The 27,398-nt window shown below is 47.2% G+C and overlaps 1 protein-coding gene across 2 annotated transcripts in view; it reads right to left on the reverse strand.

The window, feature by feature from the left end:
- ITGA9 (integrin subunit alpha 9) overlaps positions 1 to 27,398 on the reverse strand; it is a 353,501-nt gene that overhangs the window by 302,988 nt on the left and 23,115 nt on the right. For both annotated transcript variants that reach the window (XM_082848454.1, XM_082848455.1), the window contains exons 4-6: positions 19,699 to 19,822; positions 6,507 to 6,574; positions 914 to 1,043 (exon numbers count right to left, since the gene is read on the reverse strand). In XM_082848454.1, coding sequence (XP_082704580.1) covers positions 914 to 1,043; positions 6,507 to 6,574; positions 19,699 to 19,822 — 322 coding nt within the window. The remainder of the gene's footprint in view (positions 1 to 913; positions 1,044 to 6,506; positions 6,575 to 19,698; positions 19,823 to 27,398) is intronic.

Consider the following 27,398-nt stretch of genomic DNA (forward strand, 5'->3'; position numbering starts at 1 on the left):
AGGAGCTGGGCGTGCAGAGCAGCAAACACCCCAAAGACTCTGAGTAAAGGTATCACAGTCGGTGCTACTGGGCAAAAGACTTAGAGGGGAAAAGACAAGTCAGCCAGTCCCTCCTTCCAACTCACAACCAAATCTCCATACAAAAAGCGTGTCAGGGACTCCCCCAGATTTAAGTTAAGCGTAATGAGTGTGAAAGAACATTGTTTTCTCATCGTTAGGCCTTGCTAAATTTAGCTTCATTTTCAGCCCAGAATTACAGCATTTAGGGCCTGAATTAAAGAAAAGAGCCATGTCAAATTGTCTTTTACACAAGTAAAGACAGCCTCTCTCTGTTCACCAATAAGCATGGTCTTGTCCAGAGTCATTCTGGCCTGGTGGCTGCTAACTTAAGTTGTGTCTACCTTCCTTCTAGAGGATTAAAACGGTTAAGAAAATATAAGTTTTTCTCAGCCTTTAATTAAACCTCAGGATTAGGTTGCCATCCATCATGCTAATTTCTGGTTCTTATTATTTCTACCTGCAACCAGTTTTGTGACCAGAAAGCAGAGACCTCATCCAAAGGAAAGTCATGGAAAAACAGGATTCTCTCACACTCGTTTTGTATCTAATCATCTGAACCCGAGTAATTGCTAAAATAGGAAAAATAAATGTTTGCTTCCTTGGAGGTTCACCTGTCAGTTTTTTAATTAAATCACACAGCTTTAATTCAGTCCCGTCTTTTGTTCTCCTCTCTCTACCTGATATGTGTGGAGCTCAATGTTGTGGTGCCCTTGGCTAAAAGTGCAACTAAGTAGAACAGCAGATGTTAAAGCCAACGAACTCTTCTTTCCACCAGTAAAGCAATCACTGGCAAGCTTGGTGGTAATCACTCCCACTTCCCCTTTCTTACCTGTCACCTCCTTGAGCTACTCACCCAGGTAGGTGTACCTCCTGTTCATGATCACTTCATCATTTAGTTTGAAATAGGTGTTGTCTGTGAGGTTCAGCACTTTGACCGTCCCAGCCCAATAAAATGACCCTGGGGCACCCATCACCACCAGCTCCTATGGAAGAGAAACCCAAAGGTAAACAGGGAAGGAAACTGAAGAGGGGAGAAGGCGGTGTGGTGAGACCCACAATCACAACAAAGAACTCGTAATTTAAGTAAAGATGCCACACCAGAAAATTTCTTCACCTGAGCAATAAAAAAAATTTCATATTCATAATGATTTACAATTGCCAAAATATGGAAGCAACCTATGCGTCCATCAACAGATGAATGGATAAAGAAGATGTACTGACACTCCAGAGAAATCCCCTCCAGTCCTCATTCTCAGGAATGGTTCTGAAGCTGGGTTTTCTGGCCACTAAAGGCTCACTGCAAAGTCAAAACAACGAAAACAGGAGAGCAGAGAGGCCCACTACAGGAAAGATGTGGACTGGGGAGAGAAGAGACCACAGACAGCAAGACACAGCACTACTATTAAAACAGGCCCAGGAAGCACCCCAATGTTCATAGCAGCATTATTTATAATAGCCAATATACGGAAGCAATCTAAGTGTCCATCCACAGATGAACAGATAGAGAAGATGTGATACATATAGACAACGGAATATGACTCAGCCATAAAAAAGAATGAAATTTTGCCATTTGCAGCAAAATGGATGAACTTGGAGGGCATTATGCTCAGTGAAATAAGCCCAATAGAGAAAGACATTATCGAGGCTTTCCTTCCCCAATCTTCCCCAACAGGAAATCCCTTCTCTTTGATTATCTATATTTTCTAAAGTATCTACACTGCAGTAAGAAATAATAAAAATTATTTTTCTAACAAATTCATTAACTTTTCACTCCACAATATTTATTAAGCATCTCCTACTTACACCAGATCCACAGATCAATCAAATCCCTTTGTAAAACATTCCCAGGGTAAGGCAACAAGGAAATGTACAGAACGTTTAGAAAAAATTTACCCAAAAGGGTTAAAATAAAGGCAGTTTTAGAGGAAACCCCTCAGCTGTACAAAAACCCCAAAGATACAGGCCTTCTGGGCTCATGGAGATGCTGGACACTGTACAGGTCATGCTCTTGTTACTGACACACACACACCACTCTTGGCCTCTAGGGTCCCCACACTGTTATACTTCAGAAACATCCTTCCAGGCTGGCCCCTCTCTACAGAGCTGGCCTCACCACTGTCAGAAGCTGCTGGTTTCCAACAAGTCCCTGGAGGCTAGATCCCGCCCTAAGAATTCTGAGTTTCTGTTGACATTTCATAAAGTGACACTGAATTCCCTGGGAGCAAATGTCTGAAAAAGCCAGAGCCATCTTAATAGAACAGCAGAGAGAGGAGGACAGACCACACAGAAAGGAGAGCACGTGTGTGGCAGCAGCAGTATCAGGACAAAACTTTGAACAACACATGTTCTATGGTCAATTCGGTAAGAACCTTACCAAAGAACAGGGTGTGAGCATGGCTGGAAGGAAAGCCACCAGACTCCTGCCTGAATGGTTTGCTGTTGATAATTCATGAAGGTGTGGACCAAGAATGACCATTGAGAAGCACTTCACTTTAAGTTTCTGAGATCCAATCCATCTCCAAGGATGCTATGAGGATGAGAAACCGGATACCCTCAGGGGTATCTCACTGTTTTATAAAAATATATCACTTTCTGCACTTAGGACACATCCTTGGGAAAACATGGGCAGTGCGTTCATTCATTCCCCTTATAGTCATCTGTTCTGTGTAAGGGACTGTGCTGGTTCTAGAAGTGGCATGAGAAAGACAAATGATCATCAGAGAAGGGAGACTTTCTCCTTGGTCTTAAGCTCAGAAAGGACGCTGTAATCAGTGCCCGAACACAAAGAGCACAGAAAGACAAAATGAGCAGTATCCCCAGTGCCAGCCATAACCAGCAGCTCTTCACGAGCCAAAGCTTTGAGCACCACCAGAGGCCTATAAGGCTCTTGGGGACACCAGGTAGTGGACGTGTTGTTTTCTGATGATTCAGATTAATCCAGGATAAAAGTCGAGAAATGTATGTCTAACATATCGCTGTATCCCCTCTCTCAAACATTACAAAGAGAATAAAACAAGGTCATCCCTCTCCTCAAAAACCTTTAAAACCAACAGCTTTTGGTTTCTTTCCCTCTCCTCTTACTGTTTATGCCCCCTTCTCCCTGCAGTTCAAACTAGGTAAACTGAGGCCCAGCCTGAGACCCTTGTGGCTGGGGGCAGGGAAACAGCATCTCCCTGGAATTCCCTCCTATTTGGCTTTTTCCATCCGCTGTGGTTGCAGCCTGGGCCCTTTTGACACTGTCCACAAGTGCCAGGAAAATGTGATCAATGCTTGGCTCCTCACCACCCAGGAACAGACAATGCAAATGCAACACACAGAAGTGCAAGCTTCTCCAAAAGCCCAAGGCCACCACTGCCTAAATCATGTGTGCAAAACTCCATCCATCAACAGCATGGGCCTTTAGCAAGGGGCAGAACCTCCTGAGGCACACGGGTACCTGGAGCTGCCTGAGAGGAGCCTGGGGGGCTTTTCTCTGTGCCCTGTAGGTTGGCACAAGCAGGGGGCAGAATAGTCCTCAGAATCTGTGACAGAAGTCTGTGCCGGATGGATTTCCACCCAGATGTCCCCAGGCGCTCACAGTGGTGCCCTGACACCAGCAGGGTTGGGCCAAGTCTTCTCTTGCTGCTTAGAAGTATCTACCTCTGTTATCCTAGGCTACAAAAATAAATATGTTCCCGGGAAGTTCTCCCTTGTCCTCAACGCTGGGCTAAAATTCATGCAGTGTCCATAACTCAAACAGCTTTGATAACCCCAGGGTCCCTGACGTTCAGGTCAAGCAGTCGCCTTGGGCCAGAGTAGTTTGGGGCAACATGGCCATGACCGGAAGGCCACAGAAGTACGTCCAGCTTGGGAGGCAGCTGTCCGCCCTGTGCAGGGACAGTCCAGCTCCCAGCAAAGGCAAACCCAAGTAACAAGGTCAGCAGGAGGGCAGGAGAGGGGCACAGTGCTGCCTGACCCCTTCAACCATATTTCCTGCTCGGCCTCCAACAGCTGAAGTTCCAGAAACGAGGGAGACTGGGAGTTCAAAGACCTCCTGTTTAGGGAGGCCAAAAGCCTGAGAACTGAAGCAGAGGCCAAGGCCCCGAGTGGCCGGTTCAGGACCGAGCCCTCCTGCTCACTGCCCCCCGACTCCCTGCAGTGCTCCACGCACCAGCCCCACTGCTGCCCGCACCCTGCTTCCCTCAGGCTCTGGAGTCCCAGCAGGTCCTCTGGTAATCCGGAGCTGGCACGGCCCCCCGGGTTCCCCTCCACACCCTTGTCCTTCCTCCTCCTCCTCCTCCCCCCAGCCCCAGTGCCCTCGTCTTCCCTCTCTGGCTGGAGACATCCCTTCCCAGGGACTCTTCCTCTCCCCTAGCTCCCCACCAACATCTCCAATGAGTTCTCATTTCTGCAATGACTTGACTTTCTCCTCCCACTGCCTACAGGAGACATTCTGCTCAGAGTCCCCCAACCCCGGCCCTATGCTAAGCATACCCAGTCCCCTCAGAAACATACTAGCATTGGCCAAATCAAGGCTGGATTCTAAAAACATCTATGTGAGTGTCCCATCCCCTCACCTCACATGGCATGTGTATACAGCAGACCCATCAGTTTACCTCTCCCAGTGGATTCTTCCTTGGGCAGCCCCCTTTCCACCGGTACCACTGTTCCCCAGAAACCTGGCATAAAACTTCCTTCCTCCCCGCCTCAGTCCTCTGTGGCCATAGTCCTATGGTCACCCAGCCCACTGATACTGCCTTCATATTTTCTGACTCCCCTCATCATATTTATTCCTAAAACATCCCATAGGCTGCCCTGTCCCTTTGTGGCTGCACCACAACACAGCCTCCAACCTGGCCTCCTCCAGGCTCTCCCACTTCCAGACACCTGGGCACAAGACAAGCCCAAATAGATTTTCTTACGGCACTGCCATCACTGTGTCTGTAAACTTATAGCAGTTCCCTGCTGCTTCCTGCATTGAGTCATACTTGCTACATCTCAATGGAGGAACAACAGCCATAGAAATTACACCCTCTATATGCTTACTGAGATGGAAGATGGGTAACCTTGGCATATGGCAGGATGGTATCTCAAATCAATGGGGACAAAGAAAACATTTAACAAACCAGTATCAGAACAACCAACCAGGGCTTCCCTGGTGGCGCAGTGGTTGAGAGTCCGCCTGCCGATGCAGGGGACAAGGGTTCGTGCCCCAGTCCGGGAAGATCCCACATGCCGCAGAGCGGCTAGGCCCGTGAGCCACAACTACTGAGCCTGTACTCTAGAGCCCGCAAGCCACAACTACTGAAGCCCACACGCCTAAAGCCCATGCTCCGCAACAAGAGAAGCCACCACAATAAGAAGCCCGCGCACCATAACGAAGAGTAGCCCCGGTTCGCCGCCACTAGAGAAAGCCCGCGCACATTAACGAAGACCCAATGCAGCCAAAAAACTTAAAATAAATAAAATTTAAAAATTTATTTTAAAAAAAAAAGAACCAACCACACATTTAGGAAAACAGTGAAGTTCATTTCTCCCGTATAATGTCTGCACGCATAAATCTAAGATGGATTAAAGATTTAAATATTTTTTAACCTATAAAAGTGGCAGAAAAAAATACACGTGAATATTTCATAATCTTAGGATGGGGATGACCTTCCTAACAGAGAGGTCTAAAATCCCGAAAGAAAAAGACTGACAGATTTGACCAAATATGAATGTTCAATGCCCATATAGTAAAGACACCATTAAGCAAACTTAAAAATCAGGTAAAAGACTGGTGAAAAATATTGTAACACATTCAAGAGATATGAGATTACTATTGAAAATACAAGATCCTAAAAATCAGTAAAACAACAGTTAAAAAATAACATAATAATGGGCAAAGAACTTTAAACAGGCAATTTCCAGAAAAAATAAACACAAATGGCCAATATTTGAAAAGGATACTCAACTGCACTAATAATTAGGTAAAGGGCCATTAAAACACAATGTCATTTTTTTTAATGACAAAAATTTTAAGTATTGGTTAGAGGGTATAGGGACAATGACACACAACTGGGGAGAGTGTCAACTGGTAAATGTTTCTGGAGTGCAATTTGCCAGCATGTGTCAAAATCACATTTTGAAGGGCTTCTGACACAGCAGTTCCTCTACTGTGCAGCTCACCTACAGAAATGTGCACTTGTGCACAAAACACTATGCGTGGGGACCTCTGTAATAATGATGCTAGTAAGGATCTGGCATGATTCAGCAGCAGCTGAAACCAGTGGGTGTCATAGGCCTTTTCTCCCCCTCACTGTCCCATCCCCTCCCACAGCTCTGGGTTGTCCTCTGATGAGTGAAGGAGAAAGTCAGGCCCATGGGCCAAGACACAGAGCTTGGACTTTAATCTACCATATGATGGGAAGCCATACAGGAAATGAACACCCATGAGAGAAGAGAAAGGCCCAAAGAGTGATACCCACCTCAGTGAAGAAGCCCGCTATCCCAGCCTGGCAGGAGCCATGTTCCTCTCCATACTTCTTCTTATACTCTAGAGGGGGAGGGGAGGGAAGAGAAGCAAACCACAGCCTCATCAGTGTGTGCCAGTTGTGTGCGGAGTGCCTGAGCATGTTGGGCATGTTTTTGAGTGCGGCCGCAGGCCCGGCCCAGGGACGCCGTCCAGACTGGGGCGCAGAGAAAAGTCTCAGGAATCCACCAGACCTCAAAAATCCAGGCTCTGGTGCCATCAGGTAGTGAGGCTGCCAAGTGCCCTGATGGGCTTCCTCTGTGCATGTGGGAAAGGAGAAGCAGCAGCCACGGTAATTAGGTGGGAGGCCAGTGACAATTATCTCATTCACTTCAGAAAGGACGGAAGCCCCAGGAGGAAGAAAGAACTGAAAACACGACACAGAGATGGAATGATGTGGCCATCCCAGTGTGGAGTCGCCTGGGAGACGACCAAGCCCCCCAAAAGATACTCCATCCAGCTGGAGGCAATATGCTTTCCACCATGCGACCAGAAACTAGCCCTCAGAGCCCAGGGGCTGTGGGAAGAGGGGACTCCGCCGGACTGGCCCCAGAGCACGGTGACACCATCACTGACACCTCTTGTCCTCCTTGTGTGGAAGGAAAAGGGGAGATCTCTTTCTCCCTCCACAAATGGATCCAAAAGAAAACAACAAGATAAGTTCTCTTCCCCCACCTGTCCCTCAGCTCCTAATACTCCGACCCAACAAACGGGAACTCTGTTGCTACTGTTTCATATTTCAGTTGGCATTTTAAGTTTAGCATGTTCTGGGCACTGTGTCAGCTGTGCCCACTCACCATTTCATCAATCCCTCATCCCTGGGAGGGATCATCACCATTTGTTAACAGGTAAAACCCCTGAGGCTCAGAGAGTTCAAGTGATTCATCCGAGGTCACAAAGCCAGAATTCTATCCAAGTTCGGCAGACTCAGAAATTCACATTCTTTCACCTCTGTGGCTGATCAAAGGTTTTGCAGTGAGTGATTACACAAAACCCAGAAGGTGACAAGCCATGTGAAATAATGACATGGGTAAAGGCATGGAGATGGAGTTATGTTCAGCTTAGGTGACTCTAATTACATGTGAAACTGACATTGCTGGACAGAGGCTCACGGCTGCCTCTGGGCACCTTCAGGTCCAAGAGACCCAGTAAAATGACCCAGTGACCCCCATGTCACCCCCTGGGCTCCTGACAAGTCTCTGCTTCCATTAAATCAATATACTTAATTCTGAAACACAAAATAAATAATACAAAGGAACAGTGAAGCTGTGATTGCAACACAGTGCCACTTCCTGTGGTTCCAGAGTTATGTCCTGGAGGAGAAGCAGAAGGGCCCTGGGGAAATACACAGAGGAATTCATTTTCTAACAACACTCACTGCAGAGCCTGGTAACATTCTCCAGTAAGTGGCCATTAACCAACTGCTAAATTACAACAGAATGTCAATGGAGTTACTCCTCTTCCAGGGGAGGGCTAAATCAGTTCCTCCTACCTTGTCCTGTTATTACAAAGAGAACTCACAGCCCTGCCAGAAAGCAACCCAGTGACAGTAGAACACACTTCTCTGCAAAATCTTGCACCAGGGCCAGGAGCGGGACTTATGCGAAGTCATAAAGAGATCCTGCATCAAATTGTACGATGGCAAGAAACCATAAAAACTAGTAAATCCTGTATCAAATAGCACAATGGCAAAAAGGGTCAAAATGTCCCAACCGGAACAAACAGTCATATTAAATGTGGAAGGTCTGGCGAAAAGCATATCCACCCACTGACCCGACTGTAAGTCTCAGACAAATGAAACACAGAAAGGAAATTCAGCCCCCACGAGCTGAAGGAAACTACAGTGCAGGACACTCGAGTTCAGCCTCATAAATTTAGGACATGAATAGGAATTATGTGGGAATCTTTCATGTTTTAAAGAAAACAGTCCCAAGATCTCTTTTGTGACAGGGGCTCCAAAACTAGACGGGAAAACTTGTCTTTCTCTACCCCATCCCCACACTCTGCTGGCGAGCGCTAAGCCAGGAGCAGGCCCCCGGTTCCTGAGGTGACCACAGCCATTCTGGGAGCTGGGAGGGTCCCAACCCCACCCCAGGCCAAAGGACCGCAGGGGAAGCCCTTTGACCAGCACTCAGCCGGCATCGTGGCACCGTTCAGAGGTCAGCCCGGCTCCCCAACCTGGGATGGCCTCTTCCGAGGTCTGTGGGCCTCACATACGGGAAGCAGTCACCATCTCACCGGCCCCGACATTCCTGAAACCCCAGGGTCTACACCTGCCTTCGCAGCTTGCTCTAGAGCAAGGAATCAAACCACGTGGGGCTCCTGACAAGCACCCATGGCTCCTGAGAGGACAGGCCATGTTCTGACTGCCCAGAAATGCCTGTACTCTGATTAACCCCTTCAACCTGGCACTGGATCCAGTCCTATGCTTCCTCGCTCCCCACAGCACCACACACTTTGGGGGGCAGCTGTGGCAACTCCAGTCTAGGAAGGCTCCACTGGTATGTGTATCTGACATTTCACATTCCACAGCCTTCCAGAACCCCTCCTCAGCTTCTGTGCCCAGGTGACCTTGCAGGTAAAGGTAAGTGATACCCTCTCCCCATCTCAAAATGTGTTTGTTCATCACATAGTTTATTCAACACCGAGATGAGTTCACCAATCTCAGTGCCCCCAACACCAGCCCAGTGTAAGGTACAGTGTGTGCAGGTGAGGCTTTGCTGAGGGAAGGTGTGGGCGCTGCCATCCGTGCCCAGACCCGAGGCCCCAGGCGGAGATGCAAGAGGATCTGGCACATTCTTTCAGCCACTGAGCACCTGGACTCTCCAACTTGCTCTCCTTGGACCTCTGTGCCCCCTGACCTCCCAGCCCTACCCTCTGTCCTCCAGTCCATCAGGCTCTGTGACCTCCACCCCAGGCTTGCTTGAAGAGGATTTGTGTCCTGGGAATCCAATCGGTGGCATCACTGACCCCAGAGGCCTAAGGATGGAAGTAGGTGTGACTGGAGCAGGGCAAGTACACACAGGATGGATTTTTCTGGGCTTCCCAAACCTAGGTTGACTGATTCTGCCTTGGGCAATTCCATCTCCCTCTTGGGCCTCAAGAGAAACTGCACAGAATATTCAGAACCAGTTCTTTAATCCCTGCCCACCCCCTGGCATGATTCTTCACGGACTGTCCTCAAAGATCTGAGGACACAGATGGGACAGCCCACGCTGGGAGACACTGAGCCTGTGTCCAAGCCTGGCCCTCCTGGTACAAAGTGCTCTTCTTCTAAAAGCCAAACTCCTGTGAAGAAGTGACGTGAGCAGGCTTCACAGAACACTTCAAAGCTATTCCTGATCAACCACATCGTAAGACTCAGCACCATTGTGCGAGCACAGCCACCCAAACCCCAAGTCAAGTTCTGTGCCTGGCCTGCTCCTTTCCACTAAAAATCAAACATCCACATTGTGCTGGCCTACCAGATATTCAAAAATCCTGATTAAGTGAGAAGTGATCTAAGAAAGACTTTGTAAAGTGAACAAGGCCACACAACAGGTAAACTGGCATCTCAGGGTGCAGTGGTGGCCCTTAGGGCCCAGGCCTGGGCTATGGGGGCTTCCCAAGAGATGCTGGCCAGATACACTGGATCCTGGACCACAGCATGCTTCAGTTGTTTTCACTCTGTTGAGTGCTATTTCCATGAGTTAAGGACACCACTGTTATTTTAACCTGATACCTTCTGCAAAAATATATATATATATAATATATATAAATATATACAAATATATAAAATACATATATATTTTTTAATATTTTATATATTTTATATTTATGTGTGTGTGTGTGTGTGTGTATATATATATATATATATATAAAGGGCAGGTTGTAGTTTCTCGATCTAATCCAGTTCTAAAGTACAGGCCTTTCTTCTTCTTCAAAAATTATATACATAGGGCAATCTATCATTCCCGTATGCTAGAAACTCGATTTTGCTTGCCTATACTGGAGAAGGCAGGAGATCCTCTACCACAGAGCTATGAGAAGGGTGGTGAGTGTGGAGACAAGGGGCTGTCCCATCACAGCATCCCCAGGTCACACACCCTCCCTCTGCGGAGAGGTCCAGGAAGTAGAGGGCGGAGGGCTGGGGCAGGACCTCCAGCCTCCTGTGTTCTCAAGAAGAACTGCTCCTGCACACACAGAGGCACCAGGCCACTCCTGGGCACTTCCATTCAGTCTCCAAAGGCTCCGAGGACGTGGCCGGGGAGAGAGAACCACAACACGCCAGTTTCCTCCCTTTCCGCTGTGGAACAAAACGTTTATCCACCTCGAAGCAGCAAGGCAGAACCGGGCTTGGCACCACAGCACCTCATGGATGCTGTAACAAACCTGACTCTGTTAAATGTGGGGCAACTGAATCAGGGAAGCAAGATGTGGTGGAACGAGGGGGCCCAAACATCCCTTGGAGGAGCTGGGAACGGGTTGGAAAGCTCTGTCTTTCTGCCGTGGGTGGGTCTGAATTATGTGGCCTGCGTCACACACTTTGATTCATTAAGTTGCATGGCTCCTCCAGTCTAAAAATTGTAGTATTTTTCTTGGTTGAGCTGCTGGTTTTACTAAACCCTGTCTAAACAGCAGGCAATTGAGAGAGGAAAAGATACTGGTTTCCAAATGTTCATAACCCACAACTCAATGCATGGAACGTACACTAATGAATTTAATTCATTCAAGAATTAGCCTGGGTGGAGTCGCTTCCTGCACTCTTCCCAAAACACTGGCGGGATAAAACCAACCCATGGAAAGATCAAGATTTACATACAGTGTAACATATATTCTTCCTACTGAGCTCTCTTCCTTTTAACCATTTGAGAAAGTTTCATCTTTCAAAGCTAGTCTTTCTAACACATCAATTTTAAAATTATCTTTCCATAGTTCCTTAGCTTAGCCATGAAATAAAATATCAGAGGAAAAAAATAACTTTCCAGTCTTAGTGTCTGAATTTTTGCTCAATTTCTGAGTGAATACTAACCAACTGATAATTAAACAATTTGATTATACTTAAGAACTTATATACAAAACAAAAACAGACCCAGAGACATAGAAACAAATTTACCAAAGGGGAAGAGGTGGGGAGGGATAAATTAGGAGTTTGGGATTAACATACACACACTACTATATATAAAAGAGATAACCAACAAGGACCTACTGTATAGCACAGGAAACTATACTGAATATTTTGTAATAACCTTTAAGGGAAAAGAATGTGAAAAAGAATATATATGAGATATATATATTATGTATATATCATATATATGATATATATAATATATATTTTATATATATCACTTTATATATATATCACTTTGCTGTAACCTGAAACTAACACAACATTGTAAATCAACTATACTTCAATTAAAAAACAACAACAGGGCTTCCCTGGTGGTCCAGTGGTTGACAGTCCACCTGCTGATGCAGGGGACACGGGTTCGTGCCCCGGTCCAGGAGGATCCCACATGCTGCGGAGCGGCTGGGCCCGTGAGCCATGGCCTCTGGGCCTGTGCGTCCGGAGCACCGCAAGGGAAGAGGTCACAACAGAGAGAGGCCCGCAAAGAAAAAAAAAAAAAAAAAAACAATTCGGAGGACAATGAAATCAGGTAGACAGAAATCTAGTGATAAAAAGTATTTAAATATATAAAACAGCCCTCAGTTACAAGGACCACAGCCTAAATGGAAAAAAAAAAAAGAAACGTGTTCTGAACTTAATAGCCACCACCCTTCTTCTGCTTAATAAGCCTGTGACCTTCATCAACCTCCCTAAGCTTCAGTTTTCTCATCTGTACAATGGGGATAAGAATACTTAAACCACCCCCATGATGTGATTACTCAGTAAGATCATAAATGTTAAATACCTAGCACAACACCTGGAACCCAGTAGGTGCTTGATAAATATTTGGTGACTCTGAATCTGTTAGTGTCTCTAAAAGGAAGAAACCTAAGACATCCATCACACAGATATGTAATTTTAGAAGAGGAGATTCATAACATTTGAATATCCATAAGGAAACAATTAGATGACATAATTTAAGTAGTTTAAGTCATAGTTTAAGTCAATAATTCCACACAATGTATGAAAACATGTTTGAAGTGTAGAATATATTTATGCCCAAGATAAGAATTCTTAGCACCAAAGGGAAAGCTTGATGGGTCTCCCTGAGCTCCAAGAGCCACTGCCAGAGGCTTGGCCCTGGCTGTCCCCTCCAGCCACCCTCCCTCTCAGGGTCCCCCTCCACATTAATTGGGCATACTACAGAACTGCATCTGCTTTATTAAATTTGCTCCATTTACTTAAATGAGATAATGTTTATGAAAGCTCTTTGGAAACCATAAAATTCTATGTAAATGTAGAGCTCTTTATTTAATAAAAATTTATGGGGCTTGTTCTTGAATTTTTAAATGGATTAACTTAGCCTTTTATGGTTCTCTCCAAAACAAAAACACAACAAAACAAAACCTCAACTGCTTTTCATTTGTAAATGGATCTTGATTGATTTGTATCCCCTGTGGAGCCACAGCCTTCAACATTAGAAGGGGGAAGAGGAATCTTCTCATCTAAATAGAGGAATCTATTTCCTTCTCTAGAAATGATCTCCATCTTGAGAGATGCAAAAGCAATTAGGAATTAAAGGCCTGGCCACCCCCTGATAACGAAGAAAATGGTACAGAAATATTTGGAATCAATGGGACAATTTTAAAGCAGGGTAAAATTTGATAAACTAAGACCCCAGCAATTCCAAACTTGAGAATATTTAAACATGGCATGAATTAAACTTCAGATCATCTACATAAAGAGAGCTTACCAAGAAAATAAATTGTGCAAATATGATCTTCAAAGGAATTTTTAAAATTATAATCTTTTCAAGGAGTCTTAAAATCAGGTTAGCAATACCCAGCTTTCCACCCGCCATTATTCATTAAAGCAGGACCGCTGGACGCCTTCGGAGAAGGTTTAAGGACACTATGATACTATTTAAAAAGTTAATTAGAAAATTCCCTTTTATTGAGTACTCACCCTGAGCTAGGAGCTGTGTTAGGCACATTATATACTTCAAATACCTCTCTTTTTTTTTTTTTTTGGCCATGCTGCGTGTCTTGTGGGATCTTAGTTCCCCATCAGGGATTGAACCCAGGCCACCGCGGTGAAAGTACCGATTCCTAACCACTGGACCACCAGGGAAGTCCCAAATACCTCTTAAGTAGGGATTAATCCCTCCATTTTACAGAGGTGGGCACTGAGGTTCAAGGCCAGGGGCGGGGTCTACCCAAAGTCACCCAATCAGGAAGTAGGAGCTACAGGTTCATAGGAATAAGTGAGTGGTAAAGCCAGATTCTAAAATTAGATCTAATATACAATGGTACCCAATTGCATTTATCAGTGTTTTATTTTTAATACTTTTTGTTAATTTAGCTGAGCTGCTCCCAGATTATTCCATATTAGTGAGAATATAAAGATGACCTGTTTATAACCCCCCCTCCTGCCAAGATCTGGCTTCTTGCCTCAGTGGACTCGAGGGCAAAGGATGAAAGAAATCTCTGCGCTTGATTTTATCAATGCACCGACTTCACTTCCGGGAGTCCTAAAATCCCATTGTAACAGGAAAGAGCTAAATGGGATTCTAAGTTCGATCTGTTTCTTTGCCTTTAACCTTTGCTTTTCGCTGCTTTTGTTATTATAATCATACAGAATGGCCTGCCTCAGGTAACCCTGCCCCCTCTGCCTGAATGTTAAAGTGCTCCTGTTCAGCTCACAGGGAGACCATCTGACCCCATTCACCTGTGGATGGTTGCAAGAAAGAAGAAATTAACACATCCCTTCACCGGAGGCTGGCCATTCCAGGAGATATTTGCAAAATTTATGGTATTTTTACTTTACTTCCTCATCTCCTCCCCCTCTCTGTGCTATAAAAGAAACTGGCATCCAAACCCGGATAAGATGATTTATCGGAGACACTAGTCTGCCATCTTCTCAGAGTGCCGGCTTTCCGTTTTAAAGTCGTATTCCTTGCCTCAACACCTCATCTCCAATTCATTGGCCTGTCGTGCGGCGAGCAGCGCGAGCTTGGACTCGGTAACCATAACTTGGTTAATAGCAACTAATGTTTTACAGTGCATGCTCTTTAATTTATGAAGAGTTTTGCCCATCTGTCACCCCACTAAACTTCTCATTTTCTCACACATTCTGATATAAACCAAACCCCATATGGCAGTAATGACAATATTCTCCTATCAAATAAACGGTTTGACTTAGGGGTACACGCCATCCATTTATTTTACTTTGTGTCCTAAATTCATTTTTGTTTCCCATTCCCTCTACATTTCCTGGTTCCAAACAGGATATTCTGATAGCATTTCCCACCAACCAGAAACAGAAAGCACCCGAAAAGCCAGGAGAAAAATGTCCTTGTGCCAAACCAAAGACGGACTTTTTTAAGAAGTGAAAAGTTTGAGACATTGTGGACAGGTGCCCACACACTTAGAGGCTCTCCTCAATTAAACCAACTTCCCAACATTCTGGAGAGAGCACGGCTGACCCTCACTGAGACCCACAATCAGGCCACAATTAGAGAACAGTGTGTGGTCTTTCTGAACACTTTCACCTGCATTTTCTCATGAGCTTCTCACAATAACCCTCAGAGGTAAATGTAATGGAGGCATCATGGTGTCCATTCCCACCGAGGGTCCAGCCACAGGGTTGAGGCCATGGAGGCAGAAGCCTGGAAGATCAGGCCACACCCAGCCCCACCCTGAGGTCTTTCCACTCTTGCAGAGGAAGTGTCCATCCTCCCCTGCCCAGCATCCACCATTTGTCTTTTCCATGGGCCCCAACAGGCTGCAGACTCTAGGCAGGTCTCCATTTTTCCAGCTGTAAAATGAAATAATCCTACCTTAATGTCACCTTAAACGAGGATGCAGCCTGGGCCTTTGCAGAGGTTCCAGGCCATGTACACGGGCATAGAATTCTCTCCCCACTCAGCTCTGCCACTTTGGAAGCACCATGTTCCCGCTCTGTTTTCCCCTGTAGATGGGGAATTTCTTGGGCTTTATCCATCAGGCACTTAGCACAGGGTCTAACAGGTACTTCATAAAACTGAGTGGACTCTATCCCTGGTAGACAAATTAGTTGCCCTATAGTAATTAACAAACACTTACTTGGCAGACAGTACATTAGCAGACAATATGGTATATTAACATATATGTGCTTATTAGCATTACAATCTTCCCTCAGTATCCATGAGGGCTTGGTTCCAGGATGCCTACAGATACCAAAATTTGCAGGTGCTCAAGTGCCTTATATAAAATGGCAGAGTACAGTTGACCCTCCACATCCTTGAATGCCAGCCATTGCTCTAAGAACTTACAAGCTTTAACTTAATCCTCTCCACAGCCCCTTGAGGTAGGTTAGGCACAAAAGGTTAAGTTACTCATCTGAAGTCACAGCATTAACAAGTGGCAGAGGGCTTCCCTGGTGGTGCAGTGGTTGAGAGTCCGCCTGCCGATGTGGGGGACACAGGTTCATACCCCGGTCTGGGAAGATCCCACATGCCGCAGAGCGGCTGGGCCCGTGAGCCGTGGCCGCTGAGCCTGCGCGTCTGGAGCCTGTGCTCCACAGCGGGAGAGGCTGCAACAGTGAGAGGCCCGCATATGGCAAAAAACAAGTGGCAGAGCCAGGACTGGGACTCTGACGGTCTAGGCCCAGAGTCTGTTAAAACTCAGCCTGAGCAAGCCACCCCACATCTCTGGATGTCAGTAAAGACAAAGAGGCCAGGCTGGGTGATATCTGAAAGGTCCAGTCAAACTCCAAAATACTTCTGTTGTACTTCACTACCACATGATCCCCCAACTGGAACAGACAGCCAGCGTTACTGAGTTTTTCCACATTAAGAGAAAATAATGATTGCCTTAAGAGCTTAAATAGGTTTAGTTTAGACCACCAAACAGGGAGATGGAGATCCCAAAGCAAGAGCATAGGCAAGGGCCCTGTGGCCTGCATACCCCACCTGCCAGTCCCTCTTCTAGAGAAATGTGACCATCTGCCACACCTCGCCTCTTACAGGACCAAGAACTACAGAGGCGTTCCGTTCAGTCCCCCATTGTTCTAAGGGGCTGCTTATACCCCAATGCTCCCCATCCCAGCCCCACCCCGTACTCCTCCCTGGGCACTGAATGAGTTAGGATACAGAAGTGTGGGTGCCCGTGGGGATGAAGGACTGGGCAGGGCACGACCACTTTGCTACTTTCCTTGCTGGCTCCAGCTGGCCATCATTAAGTCAAGGAACAACCATAGAAAAGAGTGATTCTAGAGGCCGAAGCCCATCCCACAGCCACTGTTGCACGAGGAATGTGGGTTCCTGTGACAAGCCTGTGTCAGTCAGCTATTACTGCATAACAACCAGGAAATCTCCTTGCAAACAATGACAAGCATTTATTTCTCCCATGCACATCTACAGGTCACCTAGGGTTTGGATGACCTAGCTGGGCTCTGGCTGCAGGTTTAGGGTTTGGGTCTGTTCCACACGTCTCTCTCCTGGGACCAGTGAGCTATGGGGAACACGTTCAGGCAATAGTCCAAAGCACCCAGAGGGGGGGCTCGGAGCTCACACTCTACTGTGAGTGACAGACATGTGGAGCAGACATGACTCAACCTGCTACCTGGCCCCGTGGTGCCCTCCTTGGCTCACGGAGGCTTGCACGTTCCCGCCAAGGTCAGGCCAGAGCTGCCAGCAAAGAAGACAGGCAGGTGCCCCTGAGAATACCAACACCCAAAATGTTCATGTTCCCCTCCCTCATGATTGGACCTTTGGGACAGTTCAGTCACCCTCTCTTATTTTGAGAGGGTGAACAACTGGCTCCTATTTAAATCTCATTTAAACCAGAAACACCAAAACACAAAACAAATCCCCACTAACCACCAGGGGACAAAATGATTTGCTGAGGTCAGACAAATGAAAATTCAAAACCCAGCTCTATCCACCATGTGATTTTGAATGACCTTTCACAATTTACTTAAAAGCCGAGTCTTAGCATCCTCATCTGTAACAGGAGAAAGGCAACACAGAACCCTTGCTGCCAAGGGGGCCCCCCCAGGTCCCCCCCCTTACCATTTCTGTAACATGGCCTGATTGCCACCTGCCAGCACCTGCATCTCTCTGCCTGGGGGCTTTCCCCGCCCACACACATGGCAGGACAGGATGCCCAGTGGATACAGACCCATCCCCTCATCCCTCAGGCAAGATAATTCTAAGGTATGTGTCCTACGCTGGCCCAGAGATTGTATCCCAGTGGCCCAGGCTGGTAACTCATGGGGACCACACCCCTCATGGGCCGCCTTCCCCTCCTTTTCTCACTTTCCCGCTCCCCACTGGTGTCTTCTGGAATAACTTCCAAAACAAACTACTTCCAGTGATTAAGACTCCATGCTTTCACTGCTGGGGGAAGGGTTTGATCCCTGGTTGGAGAATTAAGATGCCCACATGCCGCGTGGCATGGCCAAAAAAAAAAAAAGAGAATATATAAAGTCCCCAGACCAACCCCATTCTACTGCTGATCCCGCCCCCCCAACTGCCTGATAACAGATCCTTTAAAAGTGTAAGCCACAGTGGCTACAGGTACAAATGGACATGTGACCCCAGCTCCCTCTCCAAAGGGCTGTCTTTTGCTTTCTAACGCTTATGGTGGTGTACAGGGGAGTTACTAGGGATGGCAACGTGGCCCTATTTCACAAGACAACTTCTGAGAAAACCAGAGTGCTGCTGGTCCTATTGCATAATTAGTTGGGTTCCATCCCCACAGCCTCCATCGTCCCTACTGATTCTCTCACTCCTCCCAGCCTCACAAGCTACCCAACGAGTTCTTCCAGGGCCTTTTCACTTTTCCTCCTGGAAAAAAAGGAAGCAACCAGCTGGGGCAGTCAGCACAGTCCTGGCCCCTCATCGGTGTCTTTATATGACCTATCCCTCCTCCTCTCGACTGATCACATCATCATCTATTTTTCAGATGAGGTTTTTCTTTTGATGGGGGCAGTACAGAGATAAACAGGGCCAGAGTTCAGTTGCCTAGCATGGTCCTGCCAGAGCTGATCAGATGCTGACATGGGATCAAAGAAAGGGTTCCCCTCACAGAGGAGAGGGTCCATGCCTCCTGCAGGGACCTGGCCTTTTCCCAGAGCCCCTTTTCAATGGCCAAAACTTGAAACATGGGAAAACCCAGGGAGGCCCAAGGGAAAGGTGGCCACGGGCTAGTGGAGACTTCTGTCCAAACAAATAAATTAGGGGGAGAATTAAAACATAAACAGCCAAGCACTTAGCTCACTTGGAATTAGGCTAAGCAAACCCTGAGAGCACAAGCTGTAAAACTGCAGTAAATGACACTGAATCCGTAAAGCTCAAATTCAACTGAGCTAAGTCATGATAGGCTCAGTGGTCCCCAGCCCAGGCATTAGAACCGTCTAAGTAGGGAGCTTGAGAAAACATTTTCCTTCCCAAACCCCAAGTGCCCCTTCGTAAGGAGCTCTTAAAACCATGCCGAAGGTGCACCCAACTCTCCAGCATCTGCCAGAGTGTGCAGACCGGATGAGAAGGAAAGCCAGACTTGGGATGTCATGAAGTGACTGAACCCTGGGCCTTCTCTTCCCCCTGCCTCAGGACATCTGTCCACGGGTATGGCCGGGAGTTGCCTCGGAAGCGTTATGACCATCTGGGAGCTGCATGGGACTGTGGAGACCATCTGAGCCAACCTCTGAATTTTCATGGGGAGGAAACAGGCCCAGAGAGGGAAAGCAAGTTTCCCAAGGCTGTACAACATCTGGCAGTGTCAGGAAACCAAGAGGCTGGTGAATTTCAGTCTGAGACTTTATAAAGCTTGGGAAGCACCACGGGCTCTGTGGCACAGATGGACAAGGCTGGGCAGGGCCTGGCAACGCTGCCCCTTCCCATCTTCCTCATTACCTGATCCTCGGACACCAAAGGGCCATCTGGGGACATGGTGCAGCCCTTCTGTTAGAGTGTGGAAAGCCGGGGGAAGTGTTCACATGGTGGTGTGGAGATGGTTGGGGGTTGTTTGGGGCGTGACGTGGGGTCAGAAAGCGAGAGGGAGGATCAGTCAGAGCTCACCTTCATAGCAAGGAATCAGCGTCCTGCCTTGGGCCTGGAGGTTGGATGGGATGATGTAACAGAAGCCGTGGGGCAGGATGTGGTCTGTTTCGTAGTAGATGTTCTTCCAGCGGTGGGCACAGGCCTAGAGGACAGAGAGAGGTTCAGAGGAGAAGAGTCAGGCTCAGGAGGTCACAAAGCAGAGCCCGGCAGTGCCAGGTGGTTCTGTAGGAGGAGAGAGGTACAGAGGGGCCAGGAAGCCACCTTCTCTCCCATCCAGCCCAGGTGCTGTGCTGGGTGGGCATCAGCAAACTGCGAGAGCCTGGGGAGCGCCCCTGGGAGAGGCAGACAACCAACAAACATACAAACAAATGGGGATCCTAGCAAGTGCCGGAAAGGAAAGACACTGGGTTATGGACTGAGAATCTGGGAGTGGGGAGGACAGTTTTCACCTGGAGGCCAGGGGGGCAGCCAAAAGGATGAGAAAGAGCCAAACACACTGGGCACAGAGGCAAGTGCTCCAGGAGGGAATATCAGGGGCAACGGAGAAGGCTGAGGGTCCACAGAAAGAAAGGAGGCCCATGGGGCTGCTGTGGAGGGAGGTGAGGTCAGAGAGGGGACAGGGGACAGGCCCCGGGAGTCTTACAGACCTTGGGGATGACTGTGACTTTAGTGGATGTGCTGACAGAGGGTCTTACACAGGCAAGTGGCATGGTCTGACTCACAGTTTGGAAAGATAACTGGGCTGCCGAGTGGAGACTGTAGATAGGCAAGGGTGGAAGTGAACATCAGGTGAGGGATGCTGCTGCCTGCACCAGGACAGGGGCAGTGGAGATGGGAGAAGGGGGTGACCTCACGATGTAGAGGTAGAGCTGATGGGCCCAGGGACCCACCAGATGTGGGCAGAGCAGGAAAGGACAGAAAAGGAAACCAGGCAGAGGATAAGACAAGCACCCAATACCCGCTTCAGGGCCCTCAGGCCAGGATGGATCCGTTGTGCGTGCCCCACACATGCACCTGTTCATTCCTCCATCAAGTATTTACTGAGCACCTACTATGCACCAGGCTCTGAGCTGGCACTGAGGATGCAGCAGTGAACAGTCACAGGTCCATCTGGTGCAGCAGACAGACTCGAGTCCTCAGTAAAGAACATACTGAGAAAAAGCCAGAGACGAGGAGTGCTGCTCCACCCAAAACAGACCCTAAGCATCAAGGTGTTACCTGCTTGCCCACGGAGCAGCCATCGGCCTCCATCAAACGTGAGACCCTTCAGAATCACATGGAAGCCTTCCTAAATCACAGACCGCTGGGCCCCACCCAGAGAGCTGGCTCGGCCAGTCTTCAGGGCCCTGAGAATCTGCATTTATAACAAGCCCCCAGGTGAGCTGAGGCCACTGGTCCGTGGAGCACCTTCAGGAGCTCCTTTTCGGGTTCAGGGCAAAGCATTCGGTTAAACCATATGAAGTTGCTGATATTTGACTGTTTTATATCATTAATCAGAAGTAAATGTTTGTTGACGGTCTTTTGAAGTAAATTTACATACAGAAAAATGCACAAATCTCAAGTGTACCATCTAATGTGCTTTGACAAATATACTCTCCTGTAACCAAACCCTTAGCAAGATATAGAACATTTCCATCTCACCAGGATGGTCCCACATGCCAGGAAGTGGCCTGGGCCTCTCCAAGGAGGTGACATCTGAGCAGAGACCTGAAGAAAGTGAGGAAGCAACTGGGAGGGGCCCTGAGGTGAGCGAGAGCTTGGCACATGCGAGGAGGTGAGGCCGACCCTCTGGTCAGCTCTGGAGGGGAGCCTCTGGGAAGCACTGGGGTCGAATGTGCCAGGAGACACCTGGAGGGAGGGCAGTTCTGGGAGCCAGAAGCAGGAACACAGACTTGCATCCTTCCCCACCGGCACTGGACACACCCAGCCTCACACTCCAATGCACCCGCGCAGCTGGTGAGGAGCCCAGCTGTTTCCTGCAAAGGTGTGTGCTCTGCCTAGCCCCACCTGTTTCTCGTGGACATTCACACTCACTTCTGTCATCAGGTTGCTTCACTCTGGCCAACAGATGCATTTTCTTAAAATACTGCATTTTAAAATAATCAAAGTGTTTCACTTCTTTGTTTGCATCAAACACACTGATTTTGTAGGCTGTAACATTCTGCATTTACATGGTCCACATCTGACCGCTTCTGTAACCCTGGAAGGTGGGGAGGTGTCTTAGAATTCGATTTTCTGTACAGGAACCCTGGGTATCAGAGAGTGCTTTGCTTAAGTTCCAGAGCTGGTAAGTGCTGCAAACAACACAGGAACTCACATTTCAGAGTCCTCCTTGTCTTAGTGGAAAACATTTCCAACTTATAACTCCCAATGCCCACCTGAGAAGCCATCAAAACCCACCCTTTGAGGCAGGTCGGGTAGCTATTGCCCTTAGAGCCTCTCCACAGGTCTCAGGACCCCCGAAATGACCTCTCTGGGGTCGAACAGGATGTCCAGGCCCTGGGCAGTGGGGGAGCTCTCCAGGGCCTGGCTATCCCTGTGGTTACTCTACAAAGAAATTCACTGCCTGCCAGCCTCTCTGGTCTTCATGCCTTCAAGCAAACTGCCCAAGGGCCCTTGACAAGGCTGCTCTCTGTCCACGGGAAAACGAGGACACTCAGAGCGGCGAGAAACCTCAGCCTGCCCACACTCTGCCTCCTACCCTATGACGTTAATCTCATTGTTCCTTATACTGCAAACCACCTTCATTCCTCCCTGCGCGGTACTATTCTGCGCTTCTAGCATATTTCTCAATAGACTGAAATGATATCAGGCAAGAAGCTAAACAACAGTATCACTCGGTGGATCATCACTCCACTCCACTAAGGGTTTTAATTTTATTTTATTTCTGACCAAATTCTGATAGTTTGGCAAATTTGAATCACTTACCATCTAATTAGCTGGTACATTAGTTATATTTTAGTTTATGGATTTGGCAAAGCTCGTGGGCTTACCATGTTTCACTGTATTTCTGGGTTAGAGGGACCAAAAAGGACCGAGGCGGGTGTTTACCATGACCCACGCTGACTCTTGTAAGGACGGACTTTGTGTATTTAATGTCTAGCTTATTGTCTTATTGATTGATTGATTGATGGCTGTGTGGGTTGCAGTATGCAGGCTTCTCATTGCGGTGGCTTCTCTTGTTGCGGAGCACGGCTTTAGGCGCACAGGCTTCAGTAGTTGTGGGTCGCAGGCTCTAGAGAGCAGGCTCAGTAGTTGTGGCGCACGGGCTTAGCTGCTCCGCGGCATGTGGGATCTTCCCCGACCAGGGCTCGTGTGTCCCCTGCATTAGCAGGAGGATTCTTAACCACTGCGCCACCAGGTAAGCTCTACTGTCTTTTTTTTTTTTAAGTGGCATAAACTATTTAAGAAGTGATCTCGGGGAATTTCTAGAAGATCCAAAGATTGCATTTCACAATAAACTAAACTAAAATTAATGCATTCTGTGAGGTCAGAGATCAAAGTGTCAAAGGCAGTTTGCATGTAAGAAAACAAGGAAAAGTGTCTCTGAACATAAACTACAGAAAGAAAAGACTTTGTTTAGTCCCAATTATCCTTATATATACACGCATGTCAATCTGACTCCTACATTAAGAAAAATTCCTAGGGACTGTCTCCAAAGCATTAATATCTCCATCAGTCTCTCCAAATGAGTTCTGCTGTGAGGGAGGCAGGGGGTGTGGGCAGAGCAGGCAAGACCAACAGGAGAAAGAGAGCACCCTCTGGAAACAGCAAGACTTATTCCAACTTGGATTCCAAAGAATTATAACAAAAGAGGGGGGAGGGTCTAGGACCACCCCAAATCTTTTTTTTTAACATTTTACTGCAGTATAATGGCTTTACATTGTTGTGTTAGTTTCTGCTGTACAACAAAGTGAATCAGCTATACGTATATACGTATATCCCCATATCCCCTCCCAATCCCATCCCTCTAGGCGGACCACCCCAAATCTTAGCATCTTACATACTTCAGGTTATAAGGGTTGTTCTTCCTCCCAAAAGGATAAAGAGATGAGTATATTTCAAAGGGCTTTCTTGTATGGAAACACATGTCCTTCCTGGGGGTGGTGGGTACTGGGCCTTTCCGATGGCTCAGCCACAACAGCATGTACGTCTCCCCCCACACCACGCCGCACCGCCCCACCACCACCACTACCCCCTCCTCACCCTCTTACACATGCATTTGCCATGCACAGATGGCCAGAGCTTTCCCATGCCTCGGGTCCATTCAGCACAGGCTGGGCCAGGCCCTGGGCCACTGAGAACAGGGGATGGAGGGGATCAGGGCCCTGATGCCACAGATTCCACCCCCCAAAGAACCTTCCACTCCAAGGGAGGAGGGAATGGCCTGGGAGGTCCAGGGAAGGTGACTTCTGGGGTTCTGGGAAACTCATTCTGAAAATGTTCACCTACTGAAAACTCATCTAGATGTACACAGATGATTTGTGCACTTTCCTGCATGGATGTTAAAGCTCAGCAAAAAGTTCACTTAAAAAAAAAAATCAGGAAACAAAGCAACAGAAGTAAATGCAAAAGTGTATCCTGTGGCTTTGAAAAAATGGACAGATGAGAAGTGGTGAATAGATAGCAACTGCCCTGATGCTCGGAAAGGAAACAGCCAAGAGATAGAGCTGGGGAACACCGCTTCCTCCCAGAAGTCAGCTAGATGCTGACTTCAGTTGTTGTCTGAGGCTTGCAGACTCTGCTGAAAAGCAGAAATGTCAGACTTGAACACTGTGAGCTGCCCTCCCAGGTCCAAGAGACGACTCAGTGCCTGTACTGGGTTTGTTGAGTGGTTATTACCAGAAGTGATTTTTTCCCCCCGACTTCTTAAACTCTCATCTGCATCTGGGAGTGCAGGAAGGGAAGAGGCTTGCCTCTAATCCCAATGCTGTGTTCACTCCAGGTATCATTTCTTCCCTGGGGCAATGGAAGGAACCACAACGTATGTGGATCCGAGACTGGTAGGTACTGAGCCAAGGGCAGCCTGCCAGACCAGCCCAACGTCCTGGGTCTTGCCACAGCTGGCTGCCGGTCCATGAGGCCAGAAAATGCCATGTGTCATCGAGATACTTGACTCCCTGTCACAGCTTTCAAACTCTCTATCTGTTCTTTTTTTTTTTTTTAATTTATTTATTTTATTATTTTATTTTTGGCTGTGTTGGGTTTTCGTTGCTGCGCACAGGCTTTTCTCTAGTTGCAGCGAGCGCAGGCTACTCTTGTGTGCGGGCTTCTCATTGCAGTGGCTTCTCTTGTTGCGGAGCACGGGCTCTAGGCACGCGGGCTTCAGTAGTTGTGGCATGCTGGCTCAGTAGTTGTGGCTCACGGGCTCCAGAGCACAGGCTCAGTTGTTGTGGCGCACGGGCTTAGTTGCTCTGCGGCATGTGGGATCTTCCCGGACCAGGGCTCGAACCCGTGTCCCCTGCATTGGCAGGCGGATTCTTAACCAATGCGCCACCAGGGAAGCCCCTCTATCTGTTCTTTACTTTGAAATCAGCACCAGATGCCATTTTCAAAAAAAGCCATCCAACCTTTCCCTCTTCAAGCCCAACTTTGGAATCCAATATTATGCTCCTTGGGGATACAGGTGTCATGCCCACACCCCAAGGCACCTCCCAAGTTCTCAAAACATATTTGAGTACAGTGGAGAAAGGAGAGCCTCTTCAATAAGTGGTGCTGGGAAAACTGGACAAGTACATGTAAAAGTATGAGATTAGATCACTCCCTAACACCATACACAAAAATAAGCTCAAAATGGATTAAAGACCTAAATGTAAGGCCAGAAACTATCAAACTCTTAGAGGAAAACATAGGCAGAACACTCTATGACATAAATCACAGCAAGATCCTTTTTGACCCACCTCCTAGAGAAATGGAAATAAAAACAAAAATAAACAAATGGGACCTAATGAAACTTCAAAGCTTTTGCACAGCAAAGGAAACCATAAACAAGACCAAAAGATAACCCTCAGAATGGGAAAAAATATTTGCAAATGAAGCAACTGACAAAGGATTAATCTCCAAAATTTATAAGCAGCTCATGCAGCTCAATAACCAAAAAACAAACAACCCAATCCAAAAATGGGCAGAAGACCTAAATAGACATTTCTCCAAAGAAGATATACAGACTGCCAACAAACACATGAAAGAATGCTCAACATCATTAATCATTAGAGAAATGCAAATCAAAACTACAATGAGATATCATCTCACACCACTCAATGGCCATCATCAAAAAATCTAGAAACAATAAATGCTGGAGAGGGTGTGGAGAAAAGGCAACACTCCTGCACTGCTGGTGGGAATGTGAATTGGTTCAGCCACTATGGAGAACAGAATGGAGGTTCCTTTGAAAACTACAAATAGAACTACCATATGACCCAGCAATCCCACTACTGGGCATATACCCTGAGAAAACCATAATTCAAAAAGAGTCATGTACCAAAATGTTCATTGCAGCTCTATTTACAATAGCTTGGAGATGGAAACAACCTAAGTGTCCATCAACGGATGAATGGATAAAGAAGATGTGGCAGGGGCTTCCCTGGTGGCGCAGTGGTTGAGAGTCTGCCTACCGATGCAGGGGACACGGGTTCGTGCCCCGGTCCGGGAAGATCCCACATGCCACGGAGCAGCTGGGCCCGTGAGCCATGGCCACTGAGCCTGCGCGTCCGGAGCCTGTGCTCCGCAACGGGAGGGGCCACAGCAGTGAGAGGCCTGCGTACCGCAAAAAAAAAAAAAAAAAAAAAAAAGAAGATGTGGCACATATATACAATGGAATATTACTCAGCCATAAAAAGAAACGAAACTGAGCTATCTGTAATGAGGTGGATAGACCTAGAGTCTGTCATACAGAGTGAAGTAAGTCAGAAAGACAAAGACAAATACCGTATGCTAACACATATATATGGAATTTAAGAAAAAAAAATGTCATGAAGAACCTAGGGGTAAAATAGGAATAAAGACACAGACCTACTAGAGAATGGACTTGAGGATATGGGGAGGGGGAAGGGTAAGCTGTGACAAAGCGAGAGAGAGGCATGGACATATATACACTACCAAAGGTAAGGTAGATAGCTAGTGGGAAGCAGCCACATAGCACAGGGAGATCAGCTTGGTGCTTTGTGACCACCTGGAGGGGTGGGATAGGGAGGGTGGGAGGGAGGGAGACGCAAGAGGGAAGAGATATGGGAACATATGTATATGTATAACTGATTCACTTTGTTATAAAGCAGAAACTAATACACCATTGTAAAGCAATTATACTCCAATAAAAATGTAAAAAAATAACATATTTGAATAACACATATCTTCCTGTTCTTAATTTTAAAATAAATACCTGCCTCCCAGAAAGCTTTGACAGGTAGAAATAAGACATTAAAGAAAAAGCAAATGGATATGAAGCCTCCAAAACATGAATATGGACTAGGTGGCCACTCCTTGTACCCTGTTGTCACCTGTCATTTCCTAGGGGCAACTTACAGCCTTTTCCTCAAGCTTCCATCAACTGCTTAGAATCAGCCACCAAGAAGAGATGGCAACTAATTTGGTTTCTAATTGTTTTAACATTGACGCTCAGCCCCTACATTATTCAAACACACTTTCAGACCCATTCCTTAGAGAGACCTTCTCCATGTGCTGAGAGTTAAAAGGGTAGAAGATTCTCTATACCCAAGTGA

This window comes from Leucopleurus acutus, assembly GCF_964270905.1.
Source record: "Leucopleurus acutus genome assembly, chromosome: 10".
In the NCBI taxonomy this organism is placed as follows: domain Eukaryota; kingdom Metazoa; phylum Chordata; class Mammalia; order Artiodactyla; family Delphinidae; genus Leucopleurus; species Leucopleurus acutus.